Genomic DNA, 15,724 nt, shown 5'->3' with positions numbered 1-15,724 from the left:
CTCCCCGCCCCCGCTTTCCGGAGGAGGACATGCCTTCTGTGTCTTCGGTCTTCTGTGTTTGGTCACGTTGGGTCACAGTTAGCCTTCTGTGGCTTTGGTCATGTTGGGAGTTCCCACTGGGCCCTTGACCGTCCTTTGGATCTTATGGCAGCTCTTGATCTGCCATCGGCATGCCTGGTCCCCAGAGTGATTGGCAAGAGCGGGTAGAGCGGTGGCCTGAGGCCCTGCGGTGCCCCTTACTGTGAGGGGGCGCTTGTTCCTCATTCCCAGCTCTCGGGTCTAGTTGAGTCTTCAAGGCCCTGTTCACCGGCTCGCGAGGGTTTTGGCGCTGTGAGGAGGCCCGTCGCTCTGCTCTGCCGTCCTCTTGTCCCCTCCTAGATTGAAAGCGTTCGGAGGGACAGCGGGTGGGCAGGACAACCCGGGCTGCGGGGGTGGGGCCCGGGGAGCCTGGGCCTCACGGCAGCCTTTTCTGTGACCCCCGCCAGCCGAGTTCTCCACATACCTCAACTTCTGCCGCTCCCTGCGGTTCGATGACAAGCCTGACTACTCGTACCTGCGTCAGCTCTTCCGTAACCTCTTCCACCGGCAGGGCTTCTCCTACGACTACGTCTTCGACTGGAACATGCTCAAATTCGTGAGTCACCTGGAGGCCAAGGCGGGCTTGGGGGACTGGACGGGGAAGGCCCCGACTCTTAAGGCCAAAGTGACCCTGTGGCGGGCGGGGCTCCCGAAAAGTGGAGGCTATGAGCTGGACAGTGCCAGCGACCTCGCTGGGCTCCCGGAGTCCCCGCGGCCCCCCCACTCCAACCTCATCTGTGCTGACCGCGCATGCCGCTCTGGGCAGCGGGGCAGGGGGGCACCACCTCCCGCCAGGCCCAAGAGGACCTGGCCGGGCCTTGAGTCCCTCCTAGGTGCCCTCGGTGGCGCGTGGATGGCGCTGGCGGGCCCCCCGGCCGTCCTGATCGTCGCCTACACCACCCTGCTCTTGTTGTTCTGCACGTCCCAGGCGGCTGCCTTCACCGTGGCCCCTCTGGCCAGCCTGGACCCATTCATTGTGGTTTCTTTCTTCCTGGTCATGGGACCCTGGGTCTTGCTAGGCGGTTGCTCTGTCTCCCTCTTTTAAGGGTCTTGGGGGGGTGGGGTGGGGAGAAGCGTTCGTCAGCGGTGCCCGGAGCTCCGGAATCTGTGAAATCGTGTGTCTTGTTTCACGTCTCTTCTGGAAAAGGGGGCTTCCTCGAGCCAGGCTCAGCCCCGTGACAACGAAGCTATCACGCTGCCCTGCCCCCGCCCCTGTCCCTGTGCCGGGCCCACGTACTCACCCTCATACTGGTAAGGACCCTCCGAGGCCCGGCCTTTCCAAGATTTACCACTTGGCTGGGCGAGCACAAGAGGCTGAGCCTCTGCTGTGCTCTCTGTCCCTTCCAGGTGCCCGGCGCCCCTGGGCACCCAGGGCCCTCCAGATAGGCCCCTGGAGGAGGTGGAGGAGCTGCCCCCCCAAAACTACTGGCCTGTGGTCTGGACTCCGGGGCCCCAGTTCTGACGTCACCAGGTGTGTCTGAGCCCATCGGGGCCAGGCCTGAGGAGGTGTCCCTTGGCCTGGTGGGGTGCAGTGGAGAGGGAGTGGTGAAGGCCCTGCCGTGAGATTCTTGGGGATGAATCAGCTGCCTGATGAACCGAGCCTGAAGGAGGGACAATGTTCACTGCCCTGGAGGGCCTGGTGGGAACGGGCACCGGGAGCGGCTTCAGCAAGACCCCGACGGTGGCCTCTGTATTGAACTTGAACTCATTAAACGCCCCTCACCTGTACCGCGCTTCATGCTGGTGTGCCTCTCCTTTCGTGGCGGACGTCAGATGCTCAGGACCCGAGGGCTTATTCTCCTGGACGTGGGGGTCAGCGCTGGGTACTGTTCCCTAAGGAGTTCGACAGAGGTCGGGCGGAGAGCCATGGTCCCACGGGCCAGGGGACTCGAGGGGTGGGGGTGGGCGATGGGCAGTGGGGCACCTTGCACCCCAGACCTTCCAGGTGGGAGTGTGGCCGAGGGCCAAGGGCCAGATCTTCTCGCCAAAGGGCATTCATTGCTCAGGGCATCTGGACACCGGGCACTCACTCATCCGTGTAGAAAGTCATCCCTGGGTCGGCTTCAGGGATGGGCTTGGCCCTTCCGCTCAGTGTAGCTCCAAGAATGGGTTTTATGTTGTCAAGGCTTGCACCATGCAATATGGTAGCCACTGGCTATGTGTGGCTAATTTTTAATTAATTAAAATTAATCAAAGCTGAAAATGTAGCTCCTCAGTCACATTTGCTACGTTTCAAGTTGTCAGCAGCCACATGTGGCCGGTCAGTGGCTTTCCTGTCCAACGAGGCAGACGTGAACGTTTCCATCATCACAGAAAGTTCTGTGGGACAGTGCTCCTCTAGATGGCTCCTCCTAGAACCTCTCGTGGAACCATCCAGCTGACAAGATCTCATCTCAAGCCAGGCCACGAGCACCCTCCCTGCCCATTGCTGGCACCCTGACCCCTTCCTGGGGTCCCCTTTGAGGCAGGCTCTAGAGTCAGAAGCTGAGCAGAGGTACCCACAGCCTTATTCTGCACCGATCTCTGACCTGAGGGCCTGGACTGGATCACTGGGCGCCTTTGACCCCATCACCACCACGGTGAACTCCACCATCTCCACCTGCCTGTTGGCGGAAGCATCTGCAGACATGCAATGGGGACCTTCCGTGTCTTCACCCCAAGGCCAGGCCTCTGGTGCCATTACCAGCACTTACCTAGGGACTGGACACCATGCTGGGCACCAAGGGCTACGGACTCCTGTGGGAAGGATCCCACCCCTGACTGAGAGCGTCTGTCCTTGAAGTGGCCACCCCGTGTAGCATCAGGGCCCCAGAATCCCTGGATCCCCGGAGCCTGGGACGTTGCCGTCAGCACACGGAGCCACTGTGTTCCGAGGTCCAACCAGCAGGCCAGGAGGAGACTCGGTGTAGCCAAGGACAGGGGTCCGCACAACAGGGCTGGTTGCTTGTGTGACTTTGATGTTGACCTTTTGTGTTTTCTGTGGGCAAATAAAAGCCAAGAAACCTCCCTGGTGTGCAATTCTTGAGGCGTCACTGGTTGGATGGAAATGTGGAGAGTAGCTCCTCCTGCTCTGGGGTTGGCCTTGACCCGAGCCTGCTGGGGTCACCAGGGGCAGGGGCTCCAGCCCTCTGCGCACTCGCTCAGCCCAGGGCTGTACTCCTCTGAGCAGACTCTTTGGCTTCACCAGCCTCAGTTGGCCCAGGCCGGGGATGAGCTCGTCCCTGCCCAGCCCGCAGGTTTCCTGAGCGGAGCTGCAGCTCTTAACACGGGCCTGCTCTGCTTCTGGCTGAGATGCTCTCTGCCGTCCTATCACTGAGTGGGAGTCCGGGGCCGGGGGGGTGGACTTGGGGGGGTGGTACTGGAGTCAGGACCTAGCGCCCTGGCGGTTCCAGGCCTGCCCAGACAGGCTTGTGGGTGGGAAGGCTGGGGATGTGCGTCCCTCCTAAGTCCTCTGGGGGTGCAGAGTAGGATTGGGTGACAGAGGCCTGGATTCAGACCCTGGCCCTGTCCTGAGCTGTGTGACCCCACACAGGGTCATGAGGGCTCCTCGGGCCTCGATTCCTCACTAGGATTCAGAGATCATTCTGATCCCTAGTCCCTATCTCCTGGAGTTGCTTAAAGGCAAGGGCCGCCCCCAGCCCTCATGCCCCAAGGACAGCAGGGCCTTCTTTGCCAGGTCCCTGGGAGAGAGACAGGGTTGCAGGAGTCTGCACCCCATGGCCCGTGAACAGGCCCCCCACTCAGCCTGCAGCTCTCTCCTCCACAGATGCGGCCCCCCTCATGCCAGCCCCCTGCCCTTCCCTGTGGACGACCCCGGGACCAACTAGGTAATGCGGCCAGGTGCCGCTCCCACGCCATGCTCCTCTCTCTGAGCCTTTCTCCTTTCCTCCTGCACTGGGGTGGCAGTGGCTGAAGGGAAGGCCCTGGGGGCTCACGGAACCCTTCCGCCCCAGCCTCCCTGTTGGACCTCTTTTTCCTCCACAGGGCATCTAGCCCATTCTTCCTCGAGCTCCCCCTGAGCTCCTGTCTTGTCCCAGGGCCAGCAGCATCTGTGTGAGTCCCCGGGCCTCCCCCACAGCACCTGCCAGAAGTCATTGCCCGGTCCAGGGACAGGGGAAGAACAGCCTTTGACAAATCCCCTGGCTGGTGCCCTGGTTCAAACGCTGGCCTTGCCTTTTAGCTAGCCTGTTCCTCTTTTTCTGGATCTCTGAACACCTGCCCTGCTTGTTTGGAAACTTTGAGGGGCTGAGGGCTTCGGAACACAGTAGGGGCCCAGGTTGGGAGGGCCAAGGAGTGCCCTTGGACATTCTGGGGCATTAACCCTCCCAGCTCTGCCTTAGCCCCATGAGACCAGGGCAGAGTGACCTCGCCCTGCTCCTCAGACCCAGCTTCCTCCTTCCTCCGGGTGGTTGTGTGGCTTTGTTTCTCTGTACTGTGTGATTGGGGGTCATTTCCAGTCCTCTCGGGCTTCCTGCCTTGTGGGGAGGAGGTTGGACCAGAGGGTTTCTGAGCTGCATCTTCCCCAGGTGCCCACCCAGCCTCTTTCCCCATGCTCTGCGCTGCGGGAATGCTGGATCTCCGAGCACCATGACCTCACAGGCCTGACCAGGTCTCATCTCGTCCCCACAGGGCGCAGCCCGGAACCCCGAGGACGTGGACCGGGAGCGGCGAGAACACGAGCGCGAGGAGAGGATGGGACAGCTCCGGGGATCCGCAACCCGAGCCCTGCCCCCTGGCCCACCCACGGGGGCCACCGCCAACCGGCTCCGCAGTGCTGCCGAGCCTGTGGCTTCCACCCCAGCCTCCCGCATCCAGCAAGCTGGTGAGCGGGGATCTTGCGCAGTGGGCTGGGCCCGAGGGGGGCCAGGGCAGCCGGGGACCCGGACACTGAGGGTGGCCTCCCCCTGCTTCTCCCCCTCTAGGCAATACTTCTCCCAGAGCGATCTCACGAGTCGACAGAGAGAGGAAGGTGAGCATGAGGCTACACAGGGGTGCACCTGCCAACGTCTCATCCTCCGACCTCACTGGGCGGCAAGAGGTCTCCCGGATTTCAGCCTCACAGGTGAGCTGCACTCACTCCAGCCCTCCCGTGCCTCACCACTGTGCCCAGGGGCCATGGTCTGGAGGGAGTCCGGGCTGGCACTTCTGTTCTCGCCTCTCCGATAACCTTGGAGCGGCCCCTTTAGTTGAGCAGGGCCTTGGCTTCTTTTAATCTCCTGAGGTTGGCTTAGCCCCAGTGAGCAAAGTAGAAACTGAGGCTCAGAGAAGTCGCTTCCCCCAGCAGGTGGTGGTGCTGGGATCCTGCCTTCAGGACCGGGGCCCAGTCCGGGTGGGCAGCAGGGAGCTCACGGAGGAGGGGCTCGTGGTCCGGGCCATCACGAAGTCCCCCTCGGGGCCCGGTCAGCACAGGATGGAGGGATGGGCAGATTCTGCTGGTGGCCCCACTTGGGACCACATTTAGACTAGGAAAGTTGGGAAGGGGGAGTCTGTGGTTTGCCCAGGGAAGGTGTCTTGGCAGAGGCGGGCAGGAGACCTGCTTTGGTCCTTTTGCTTGTGGTGGGTGAGCCTCAGGACGGGCCACGAGCTGGGAGTCTGGTGGCCCTGATGTGTGTGTGGCCCGGAGCAGCTACTTTGCCTCTCTGGGCAATGTTCTTGTCTACGAAGCAGCTGCCTTCTAGGGTCATTGAGGTCACACACACCCCCTTCCCTTGGCTGCAGGGGCGGTGGGGGCGGGCGCAGAGCTCCACGGTAAGGGGAGACTTGCTAGACTGCATCATTAGCAGCTTATCCTCTCTCTACCTTTGTGCCTCCTCCCAAAGACAAGCGTGCCATTTGACCATCTCGGGAAGTGAGGAAGAGCCACCATCGGACCAGTATTTGCTTAGGTGAGTCAACAGTGGTGCAGACGCAGCCCAGCCAGGTCTAGAAACACCCATGGCTCCGGGAGGAGAGGAGTGTGTGTTGTGGAGTGGTAGGGAAATTCATTCCACCCCAAATCAGCAGCTCTTGAGAGAATTCACCTCAGAGCTACTTGACTCGCCTGGCCCATACCAGCTAATTGCTGCTGGAAGAACCCTTCCTCTGCCCTCAGACCAGTCTTCCATCCTTAAAATAGTCTGCAGAGTTAGTTCTTAGCAGAGACAGTCCCGGGGCCCACACCCTCACCTCCCCCAGGCCTTTAGTCCTGCCTCAGCCCCTGGGCTGTTACCACTTAGAATAGGGTCACCTGCTTGGGAGTTTATCAGCTGTAAGAGAAGGCCCTGGTGGCCTTCAGAGTGGCCAGCGTGAACCTCAAAGGGACTTCCATGGCCACGTGTGGGCCTGAGGTGCTGTACAGCAAGTCTCTCTTCTGGGGCCTGGCTTGGGGAAGCAGAGGTGGTGGAGGTTCTCGGGGGGTCTGTGGGGGGGGGGGAAATGTCTGAGCTCCCTGGGGAATAGGGAAGTGTCTGAGCTCCCACGCAGGGGCTTCACCGGCTTGGCCTCACACCAGGACATCCTGAGCGTGAGGTGCTTTGCAGAAATTCATTCCACACCTAGAGCTGGGGTGTGAAACAGGGCTCGCCTTCACCAGCTGTCAGGTCCAGGAACCAGTCCTTCCATGGCAGAGTGGGGCGGACGTATGGCTGCTCACCGAGAGGCCAGAGGAGGGAGAGAGATTTTGTTCTTCCCATGAAAATGGAGCACCCACTATGTCCCTGGAGAGGGACCAGCTCAAAGCCTCGGGACAGGAGCGTGGGGACTGCAGGTGGTCTGGCGGATGGGTGGCCAGAGGCAGACATGCACCTGATCTGTCTTCTCTCTCCCTTCTAGTGTCTTCACTGTATTTTCTTTTAAAAAACAACAACAACAAAAAGATGGGGAAAAAAACCACTCAAAAGAACAAAAAGAAAAAAACCCAGCATAAAACCGACGATGGATTTTCTTTTCTTTTTTTTTCTTTTTCTTTTTTTTCTTCTTCTTCTTTTTTTTTTTTTTGCCAACGGCAAGAAGATGGGATGCCTTCAGCACAGAGGATTCTTGTCCCTATGCGTTTCCCGCTGTCCACAATCTTCAGGCTGCCAAATGCTCGCCAGACGCCACGGCCCGCCCCAGCCCACACGGGCACCGGCCGGGAGGGGCTGTCCCTGTGTTGGAGATGCAGCTGGTCCTCAGGTGCCATCAAGAGGTGGCCTGAGGAGCCGGGGGAATGGTGTGGTTGGTCGGGGGCAGATCCCACTGGGAGCTCTTGAGCCGCAGGACCCCAGGAGACAGGCACAGCTCCTACTGCCCCGAGATGACTGTGGCCGAATTTCTGTGTCGGGCTTTTTCCAGTGACCCCTGAACGTCTGGGTCTCTTCTTTGCCTCTCCAAGAAGACTTTGAGGAATGGGTGGCGAGGTGGTGGGGGCTGAGACTCCTTGTGTGCGTGTGTGTCTGTATGTGAAGCTCCCAGGACAGCAGGTGCCTCGCCCCGCCTGCCAGGCGGACTTTTTTCGGTTCTCATCCTCCTAACAAGGACACAGGGGTAGGCAGTGACTTCCATGGCCCTCGAGAAGAGCACAGAGGGTCCTTGCCACTACCAACCCCTGAGACTATCAGCAGCCCGTGGCAGCCCCATCCCCTTTCCCTGGTCTTAGGGCAGAATCCGTGGAGACTACTTCCAGAAAGCATCCGGCTCCTGGGTTATAAATTAATTCTCCAGTCCTGACACTCACCTGGCACCCCACCCTCCCCGTGTTCTGCCTATCTCTCTCTCTCTCTCTCTCTCTCTCTCTCTCTCTCTCTCTCTCTCTCTCTCTCGGAGGAGCCTGGGGTCAGGGCTGGGCACTGGATTTATCCACCCCTCCTAGTTAACACCCAGTTTTACTTTATTTTTGTTTGTTTTCTCCGTGTGTGTATTTCCTAATTTATTTACCTCTTTTTCCCCTTTTTTTCTTTTTCTTTTTCTTTTTTTAATTAAAGAGCAAAGCTTTTTATTACTTTGTAATTTAAAAAACTGAAAAAAAAAATACTGAAGAACTTTGGGGGGAATTTTGTACTTTTTTCCTGTGTAAATATTGGACTTTTTTGAGCTTTATTGTGGTTGTTAATTTGAAGTAATAAAGTAGCAAAGGATAAAGTGACATGGGTAGCCCTTGGTCCACCTCTTTGCTGGGGGGGTGGGGTTCTCCCCAGCAGCCCTGGGAGTGGGTGGGGGGGGTGACTCGGCCAGTGATTGGTGCCTCCCCGGGGTTATTTTAAACCAGTATTTCAAAAAACTGCAGACACTCCAGCTGGGACCTCATTCAAGTGCAGATTCAGCCGCAGGAGGACTGGTGTCCATCCTCACAAGGTCCAGGGGTTGCCGCTCGCCCAGGACCACACTGCATAGGAAGGTTCCAAGCCCTCTTCACAGCAGGATCTTATATACACAAGAATTCTGAGTTCGGTCCTATTAATCTCCCTGCCTTCAGATGGGGAAACAGTGTACAAGTAAAGTGACTTGCCCAAGGTCATACAGCTAACTCCCTGGCAGCAGAACCAGGATTCAAACCCCACCACGGACCAGGGAGCCCTGTGAGTGAGGGTCCTGGAGTCGAGTTCCGGCTGTGCCACCAGGGACCATGGGTGCTTCCTTCTGCCTGGGCCTTGATAAAGGAGCAGCCCTCCACCTTGCCTGCCTTTGTCTCGCCAGCTTAAAGAAGAATTTGTCTGTCAGTTCACCTTTATCCAACACAATTTACTTTTCAACTTCTCATTAACCCCAGAGCCCCTGTTTGCCACAATCAGCCCGCGAGACAAGAGCAAAGCCACCTGACTCATCAGTCAACCTGGGGAGAGAGGGCCAGGGCTCTGAGAGGTTCCCTGAGGGGCATTTTGAAGTCCTGGGCGTAGCCCAAACCCCCAGAACGAAGGTCCCTTCTGTGCTGGCATTCAAAGACCCTGCGACCCCACAGCCTGGCTCGGGCCTGGGGAAGGGTCTCCTGCCGGCCTTCCACCTAAGGTTTAGGCAAAACTGGGTCCTTATTCACAACCATCACAGATGGGGGTGGGTTGTTACTCAAAGCCAAGGACTACCAGGAGGCCCGAAGGTATAGGCAGCACATGGGAGCCAAGCCCAGGAAAGCCGTCTGGGAGAGTTAGTGACCCCTACCCCCCCACCCCCGCTCTCCGCGCCCTCCCCTCAGCACCCTTTAGGCAACATACCTGACGTCAAACAGTAAATGTGGCATTACCAACGACAGGCCCCCAAGGGAAAATACAAGGGGAGCGAATCTTTTTTGAAAATCTTTATATATAATAATCTTTCGCGGCGAAGATCTTAGTACCTAGTAGCACTAATGTGTTGTTTGCTGCATTAAAATTCCAATTTTAGGGGCGCCTGGGTGGCTCAGTCGTTGGGTGTCTGCCTTCGGCTCAGGTCATGGTCCAGGGGTCCTGGGATCGAGCCCCGCATCGGGCTCCCTGCTCAGCGGGGAGCCTGCTTCTCCCTCTCCCACTCCCCCTGCTTGTGTTCCCTCTCTCACTGTGTCTCTGTCAAATAAATAAATAAAATCTTTAAAAAAATAAAAATTAAAATTAAAAAAAATTCCAATTTTAGTATTACCACTAAATGTATACCTATGGAGTAAAGAGGTGTTTTTACAGTTTGGGGGGGGAGTTTCATTGTCCTTGGAATGTACCTCACTAAGGGTGTCCTGTCAGAGGACAGTGCCCAGAAGCAACTTGAAATTATTCTTTTCTCTGGTTATTGTATTGATTTTAATAATGAGTTAGTGCTCTCCCCTCCCCCCCAGCCCCTTGTTTTCATTTTATTTTTTGGAGATGTTACATGAGAGTCAAGCTATATAAATAGTTATAATCAGAGAATCACTCCTGTTCCTGGCCCCTCCCCCGGCCCCTCCTACCCATGATCCTCGCTGGTTTCTGGTTCATTCTTCCTGTTTCTTATTTGGCGAGCTCATGTATATGGGAGTGGAGTGGCTGACAGTCCCTGAGGAAGCGACATTTAGTGAGGCCAGAAGTGACCGGGATGTGTCAACCATGAAAACAGTTTATTTTTATTAAGTATGCCAAATAATCGCCCAGAAATTTTGCCTAGACTGGAGGGGGCAAACATGCCACTTGGTGAATCATTTTCATTCATGCAACAAACAAACAGTGACTGGGCTAGTGTGGATGCCAGGGATGCCAGGTGCTGGGCCGAGGCGGAGTGGAGTGCAGGGGTGAGGGTAGGGGGGCCAGGGCTGGAGTCCAGAGGGCCAGCTTGGCTCCTCTGTGACCTTGGGTGTTGTCTGGGTCCTGGTTTTCTCCTCTGTAAAATGGGGGTGATAATACCTGCTTCAGAGGGTGGTGGGATTAAATAAGACCACAGAACAATGTATGTAAGGGCTGAGGTCATTGAGGGCTCTCCATGCCACACCTTGACCCCAACCCTTTGCTCAGAACAATCCTATGAGGTTGGTATATAATGATGCCCATTTTATAGATGAGGACATTGAGGCACAGAGAAACCTGCCTGGCTTCATGGCCAATGTCTTTAACCTTCACTATAGCCAGGCACTTCGTAAATGCTCAGTAACAGTAACTATACATTTTAAACATGAGGTGTGACCTTGGCTTCCAGGGGCTCACAGCCTAGGCAGGGGAAAGACACAGACTAGCAAATGGCTCATCCCAATCCAGAATCCAGTGTGAGATGTTCAGTGTGAACTAGAAACAACGGAGGGAGGGAATATGTCTGGTGTCATCAAGGAAGGTGTCTGGAAGATATTTGACCTGAGCCTTGAAATGTGAGTAGCAGTTTGCCGGGGAACGAGGTGGGGGAAAGTCATCCCCAGCCAAGGAAATAGCATGTGCAAAGGTGCACAGGTATGGGGATGCCTGGGTGGCTCAGTCGGTTGGGCGTCTGCCTTCGGCTCAGGTCGTGATCCCAGGGTCCTGGGATCGAGTACCGCATCAGGCTCCCTGCTTGGCGGGAAGCCTCCTTCTCCCGCTCCCACTCCCCCTGCTTGTGTTCCCTTTCTCGCTGTGTCTCTCTCTGTCAAATAAATAAATAAAATCTTTAAAAAAAAAAAAGAAAAAGAAAAAAAAGGTGCACAGGTATGAACTAGCTTGAACTAAGAGAATTCCAAGCACAAAGAGAGAGGGAGGGAGAAGATCCACAGCAGCTGACCCTGGAGGAGGCAGAGGTGATTCTGTAGAAGTGAGGATGCAGAAGGATGTTCTTCTCTGAAGCCACTCATTCCGTTTTTGTTTTTGTTTTTGTTTTAAGATTTTATTTATTTGAGAAAGAGAACACAAGCAGGGGGAGTGGGAGAGGGAGAAGCAGGTCCCCGCTGAGCAGGGAGCCCGATGCGGGGCTCGATCCCAGGACCGTGGGATCATGACCTGAGCCGAAGGCAGACGCCTAATGACTGAGCCACCCAGGCACCCCAGCAGCTCATTCTTCTTGAGCCCTGGTTTTCTCATCTGTAAAATGGGAATCATCATGCTATACAGAAGCCGTAATTCCCCACTAGCTTGACCACTTCAGTGTCTACTCACCTGCCTGGCTTCCATCTGCCAACACCTGCAATGTGCCAAACGACTGATTAGGGGAGAAGGCCCAGTGGATGTGAACTTGAGGAATGTGAATCTGGCAACAGCGGGCAGGGAGACTGGAAGATGGAGAAAGGAGGCAGGGAGAAGGGTTAGGGAGTGGGGGGTCACAACCCAGGCAGGAGGCTTCCAGAAGGCAAAGATGTCTGAACCGTTTCAGAACACGGTCTGTTCTGTGCCCACTGAGAGAGAGAGAGGAGTCGCGGAGGCTCTGAGTTACAGGCCTGGGCGCCTGGGAGGCCAGTGGGGGAGGGGCAGGGCTGGGGCAGGGCATCAGGAAGGAGGGAGTGGTCAGCGGACTCAAAAGAGCAGTGGCAGGGGTGAGGCTGCCAAAAAAAAGAGGTTCTGGCTGACCATTGCGCCCTAGTTCCTTTTTTTAAAAAATTGGAATATAGGGGTGCCTGGGTGGCTCAGTCGTTAAGCGTCTGCCTTCAGCTCAGGTCATGATCCCAGGGTCCTGGGATCGAGCCCCACGTCCAGGATTCCTGCTCCATGGGAAGCCTGCTTCTCCCTCTCCCTCTCCCACTCCCCCTGCTTCTGTTCCCTCTCTCGCTGTGTCTATCTCTGTCAAATAAATAAAATCTTTAAAAAAATAAAAATTAAAATAATAAAAAATTGGAATATAGTTTAGAAAAATGCGCATATATTAAGTGTCAGCTCCATCACTCTTCACCCATTTCTATTCACCTGTGTAATCACCTGATGAGGAGGTAGGCAACTGGCAGTACTCCAGAAAGTTCCCTCAAGCCCCTTCCCAGTCCGTATTCCCCCACGCCCTTGCGTACACAGGACACCACTCTTCTAGATTCTCTCAGCAGGTGACCTGACTCTGGGGGACAAGAGTCGGAGCAGGGGGCGGGAGGAGGCAGTGCCCACAGGAGCCTGACGGGAAGAGGAAGGCCTGGGCCTGGCGCCTACTTGGGTGGGCAGGTGGGAGCAAGTGGTTTTGAGGGTCGAAGAGGCGGGCAAGTATTGGAGGCCAAAGAACCCTTGAGGAGGGGGACCGGTGAGTGGCCGCAGCAGGTTGGGAGGAGTGGGGAGGGGAGGGGACACCGGGAGAACCTGGCCTGGGACAAAAGGAGGGGCAGGGCTTCCAGCGAACTCACTTCCCCCGCAAAAAGCGCAAGCCCCTCGTGTCACTGCGCTGCTCCTTCCTGGGCGGTGGCATCCCGGCTCCATTCCTACCTGCAGTTAGCGGCCCCCTAACCCAGGGCCTCCCAGGGGGAGTGGATGGGGGGACCCCTGCAGCCTGCTCCAGTGGGGGCCACCCCAGCAGAGCTTCAGCGAAGGGAAAAGCCTTCTACTCCAACATCCTCTCTCCCTCTGCCGCTCCCCCATCCACGCTCTCTGGTTGAGAAACAGATATGGGCATAGTTGGAGCTCAGAACGCCGAGCCCCGCGTCACATCCTCCTTCCCAGAGCCTACCACACGAGCGCCCACAGAACCGCGACAGTCAGTCCGAAGGGTAAACACATCCCGAGCTGCGGCCTCACACGGCCGATCCCCGGCACGTAGGACTCTGGCTCAAGCCACACTTCTCTGGGCCCTGTTGGCCGGTGAGGGAGGAGGCATCTGGTGTGCAGGATCCACGTTGCCATGGTGACACCAGTCCCCTCCCCTCCTCCTCCCTGCTACCTCTTCTTTCACCCTAGCCGCTCACCAGCAGCATCTCTCTGTCCTTCCGACTGTGTGAGGCCGCGTCCCACGCCTGCTGAGGGTCAGGAAGCTGCCCAGCAGGGCTTGCCTTCACCGAGGCTGTGGGGCTGGGTGGGGGGAGGGGCAGCCCAGCCAGCTGCAGGGGTGAGCAGAGCGGAGGGCCCAGCCCTGGGGCTCCGGGAGGCTGCCCGGGGACCCCTGCAGGACCCTGGGAGAATAGCATTGCAGGTAATTACACCTCCCGAGGCTTTTCATCCCAGCATCTTCAAAGCACCTATGATTAAGGTGCGGCCCCTTTGAAGTTATCCCATCTGGGGTTACCCAGTCACCGTAGCTCCGAGGCCGGCCCAGCCCGGCCTCTCGCTTCCTCCTCTCCTCCCTCTCATTAAAGCATCTCTGAGAAAACCCTGGACCCTGCTTCCCCAGCTCCCTGCCGGCCTCCCCACCCCTGCCCCCCACGAGCGGGGGACCTCCCCTACCCCACGGCAGTGTTCCAGGAAAGCTGGCTGCAACCTGGGATTTTGTAGAGAATCTGAGACATGTTCCTAGGAACTCCAAGGAAATTGGTGGTAAATCCTTCTCTTTGGCCTCTTTTCATTTGCTTGTTTGTTCGTTTTGGCTAGATAAATTAGAAGTGGAACTTGGCCTCACCTACAGTAGAGGGAAAGGTGGATGTGTGCATGTGTGCGTGGGACTGAGAGACAGGAAAAGAAGCTTCTCTCCTGTGTCTCCAACTCAGGCTTTTTTCAAAGCAACCTGGAAATCATCCCCAGCCACATCCCTGATTTATACACATACCCCCCAGGTGGTGTCTCCAAGAAATGGCCTTGTTCTGCTGATGGCCATCCATCCCCCCTCCCCGCAAATGTCACCACCACTACAAGAGAGGTCGCATGAAGTCAGAGGCATTTTCTCTCTCTCTTTTTTTTTAAATTTATTTATTTGAGAGAGAGAATGAGATAGAGAGAAAGAGCATGAGAGGGGGGAGGGTCAGAGAGAGAAGCAGACTCCCTGCTGAGCAGGGAGCCCGATGTGGGACTCGATCCCGGGACTCCAGGATCATGACCTGAGCCGAAGGCAGTCGCTTAACCAACTGAGCCACCCAGGCGCCCAGAAGCATTTTCTCTTGCTGCCTGACTTTCCTAGTCCCTGTGGGGGCTGGTATGGGTCCTGGGTTCATGTCACAAACACCTCCTCGTCTGCCAAGTGGCAGTCACTGCTGCTTGCTGAGATAATAAAGAGCTTAGTACATTGCCTGCACATAGTAAATGCTCAGTAAATTGTAGAAGTCGTCCTATAGGTGATGACAAGCACAGGATGCCAGCTCCTGTGTGTCAGGCTCTGGGGATGCAAAGATGATTAAGACCTGGTCCTTTTTTTTGCCCTCCATTTATAGGAACAGCATTCTCCTGACTTCCAGAAATTTGCTATGCATTCTAAATCATACACACACGTACATGTGTACCCCCCAGAAATATACAGGCACATATATATTTGTGTAAATGAGACATCCAGTACTTAGATATTGCCCCCCCCCCCTTAATGACATGTCCAGGGGAACTGATGTTTTATCAGGGACCCGAAAGGAGGGGCGGAAGGGAAACGGGGTGGAGGTAGGCGTGAGCAGCATGTTCCAGATGATGTGAACGCCCTGACACCAGATGAAAGATGGCTGCCTAGAAATGGAATCGCTGATGGCAGTGTTTGAAGCAGGTTTGCTTAATCAAAATCAGCCCATTTGAGCCTGTTTATGTTTTCAGTTCCAAACAAGAATTTTAGAAATGGCCTTCTTACTGCTTGTATTTGAAAACAACACACACTGAGTGCTCATAATGTGCCAGGCCCTGTGCTAACAGCCTTACTTGTGTTACGTCATTTCATCCTCACATCAGCCCTGAAAGGAGGGTACGGTTATTAACCCCATTTTACAGATGAAGAAACTGAGGCTCGGAGAAGCTAAGTGATTTGCCCAAAGTCTCACAGCCTATCCGTGGCGGAGCTGAGAGATTTGAACCAAGTGGTTTGGCCACAGCACAGGCTAAAGGTCTCCGAAGAGCCACCCGCTCCTGATGGCTCTGTCCTAGTTCCCTCCGTGTCTGCTGTTTCAGTCACACCTCAGCCCCTATCCTTTCTGGGTGACCCTGGGAGAGCCACTTCAGCGTTCTGAGCTGCTGAACACCTGAGGGTTTTTCTTCCCCAGCAGCTCTCCTGGTTCTTCTGGACATTGCATTTCCCTCAAGAGACTCATCCACCCTCCCCTCTCAAGACTTTTGGTTCAGAAGGGGCTGACTCCACCCCCTGGCTCCAGGGGAGGGCCATGATCTAGGCCTGGCCAATTGGAGCCCCGCATTTCCTGGCTACAATGATTGGCTCAGAGATGGGAATATGACCCAGATGGGCCAATCAGAGGCATTCCTGAGACAAAACTTTG

At 56.2% G+C, this 15,724-nt stretch overlaps 1 protein-coding gene across 6 annotated transcripts in view; it reads left to right on the top strand.

Moving 5' to 3' along the window:
* The window catches only part of CSNK1E (casein kinase 1 epsilon), a 33,242-nt gene extending 25,063 nt beyond the window's left edge, over window positions 1–8,179 (top strand). For 4 of the 6 annotated variants that reach the window (XM_078076624.1, XM_078076623.1, XM_078076625.1 and 1 more), the window contains exons 7-12: window positions 486–634; window positions 3,845–3,905; window positions 4,708–4,900; window positions 5,001–5,140; window positions 5,898–5,963; window positions 6,889–8,179. In XM_078076624.1, coding sequence (XP_077932750.1) covers window positions 486–634; window positions 3,845–3,905; window positions 4,708–4,900; window positions 5,001–5,140; window positions 5,898–5,914 — 560 coding nt within the window. In that variant the 3' untranslated portion in view covers window positions 5,915–5,963; window positions 6,889–8,179. Of the gene's footprint in view, window positions 1–485; window positions 635–1,225; window positions 1,330–1,425; window positions 3,085–3,844; window positions 3,906–4,707; window positions 4,901–5,000; window positions 5,141–5,897; window positions 5,964–6,888 lie in introns of those variants that run through there. The other 2 variants (XM_078076627.1, XM_078076628.1) reach the window with 2 other exon arrangements.
* Window positions 8,180–15,724: the final 7,545 nt, after the last annotated feature.

The sequence above is a fragment of the Halichoerus grypus genome, chromosome 6 (assembly GCF_964656455.1).
Source record: "Halichoerus grypus chromosome 6, mHalGry1.hap1.1, whole genome shotgun sequence".
NCBI classification, from domain to species: domain Eukaryota; kingdom Metazoa; phylum Chordata; class Mammalia; order Carnivora; family Phocidae; genus Halichoerus; species Halichoerus grypus.
Note: the sequence above shows the minus strand (reverse complement) of the source record. Positions and strands in the feature narration are given on the sequence as shown.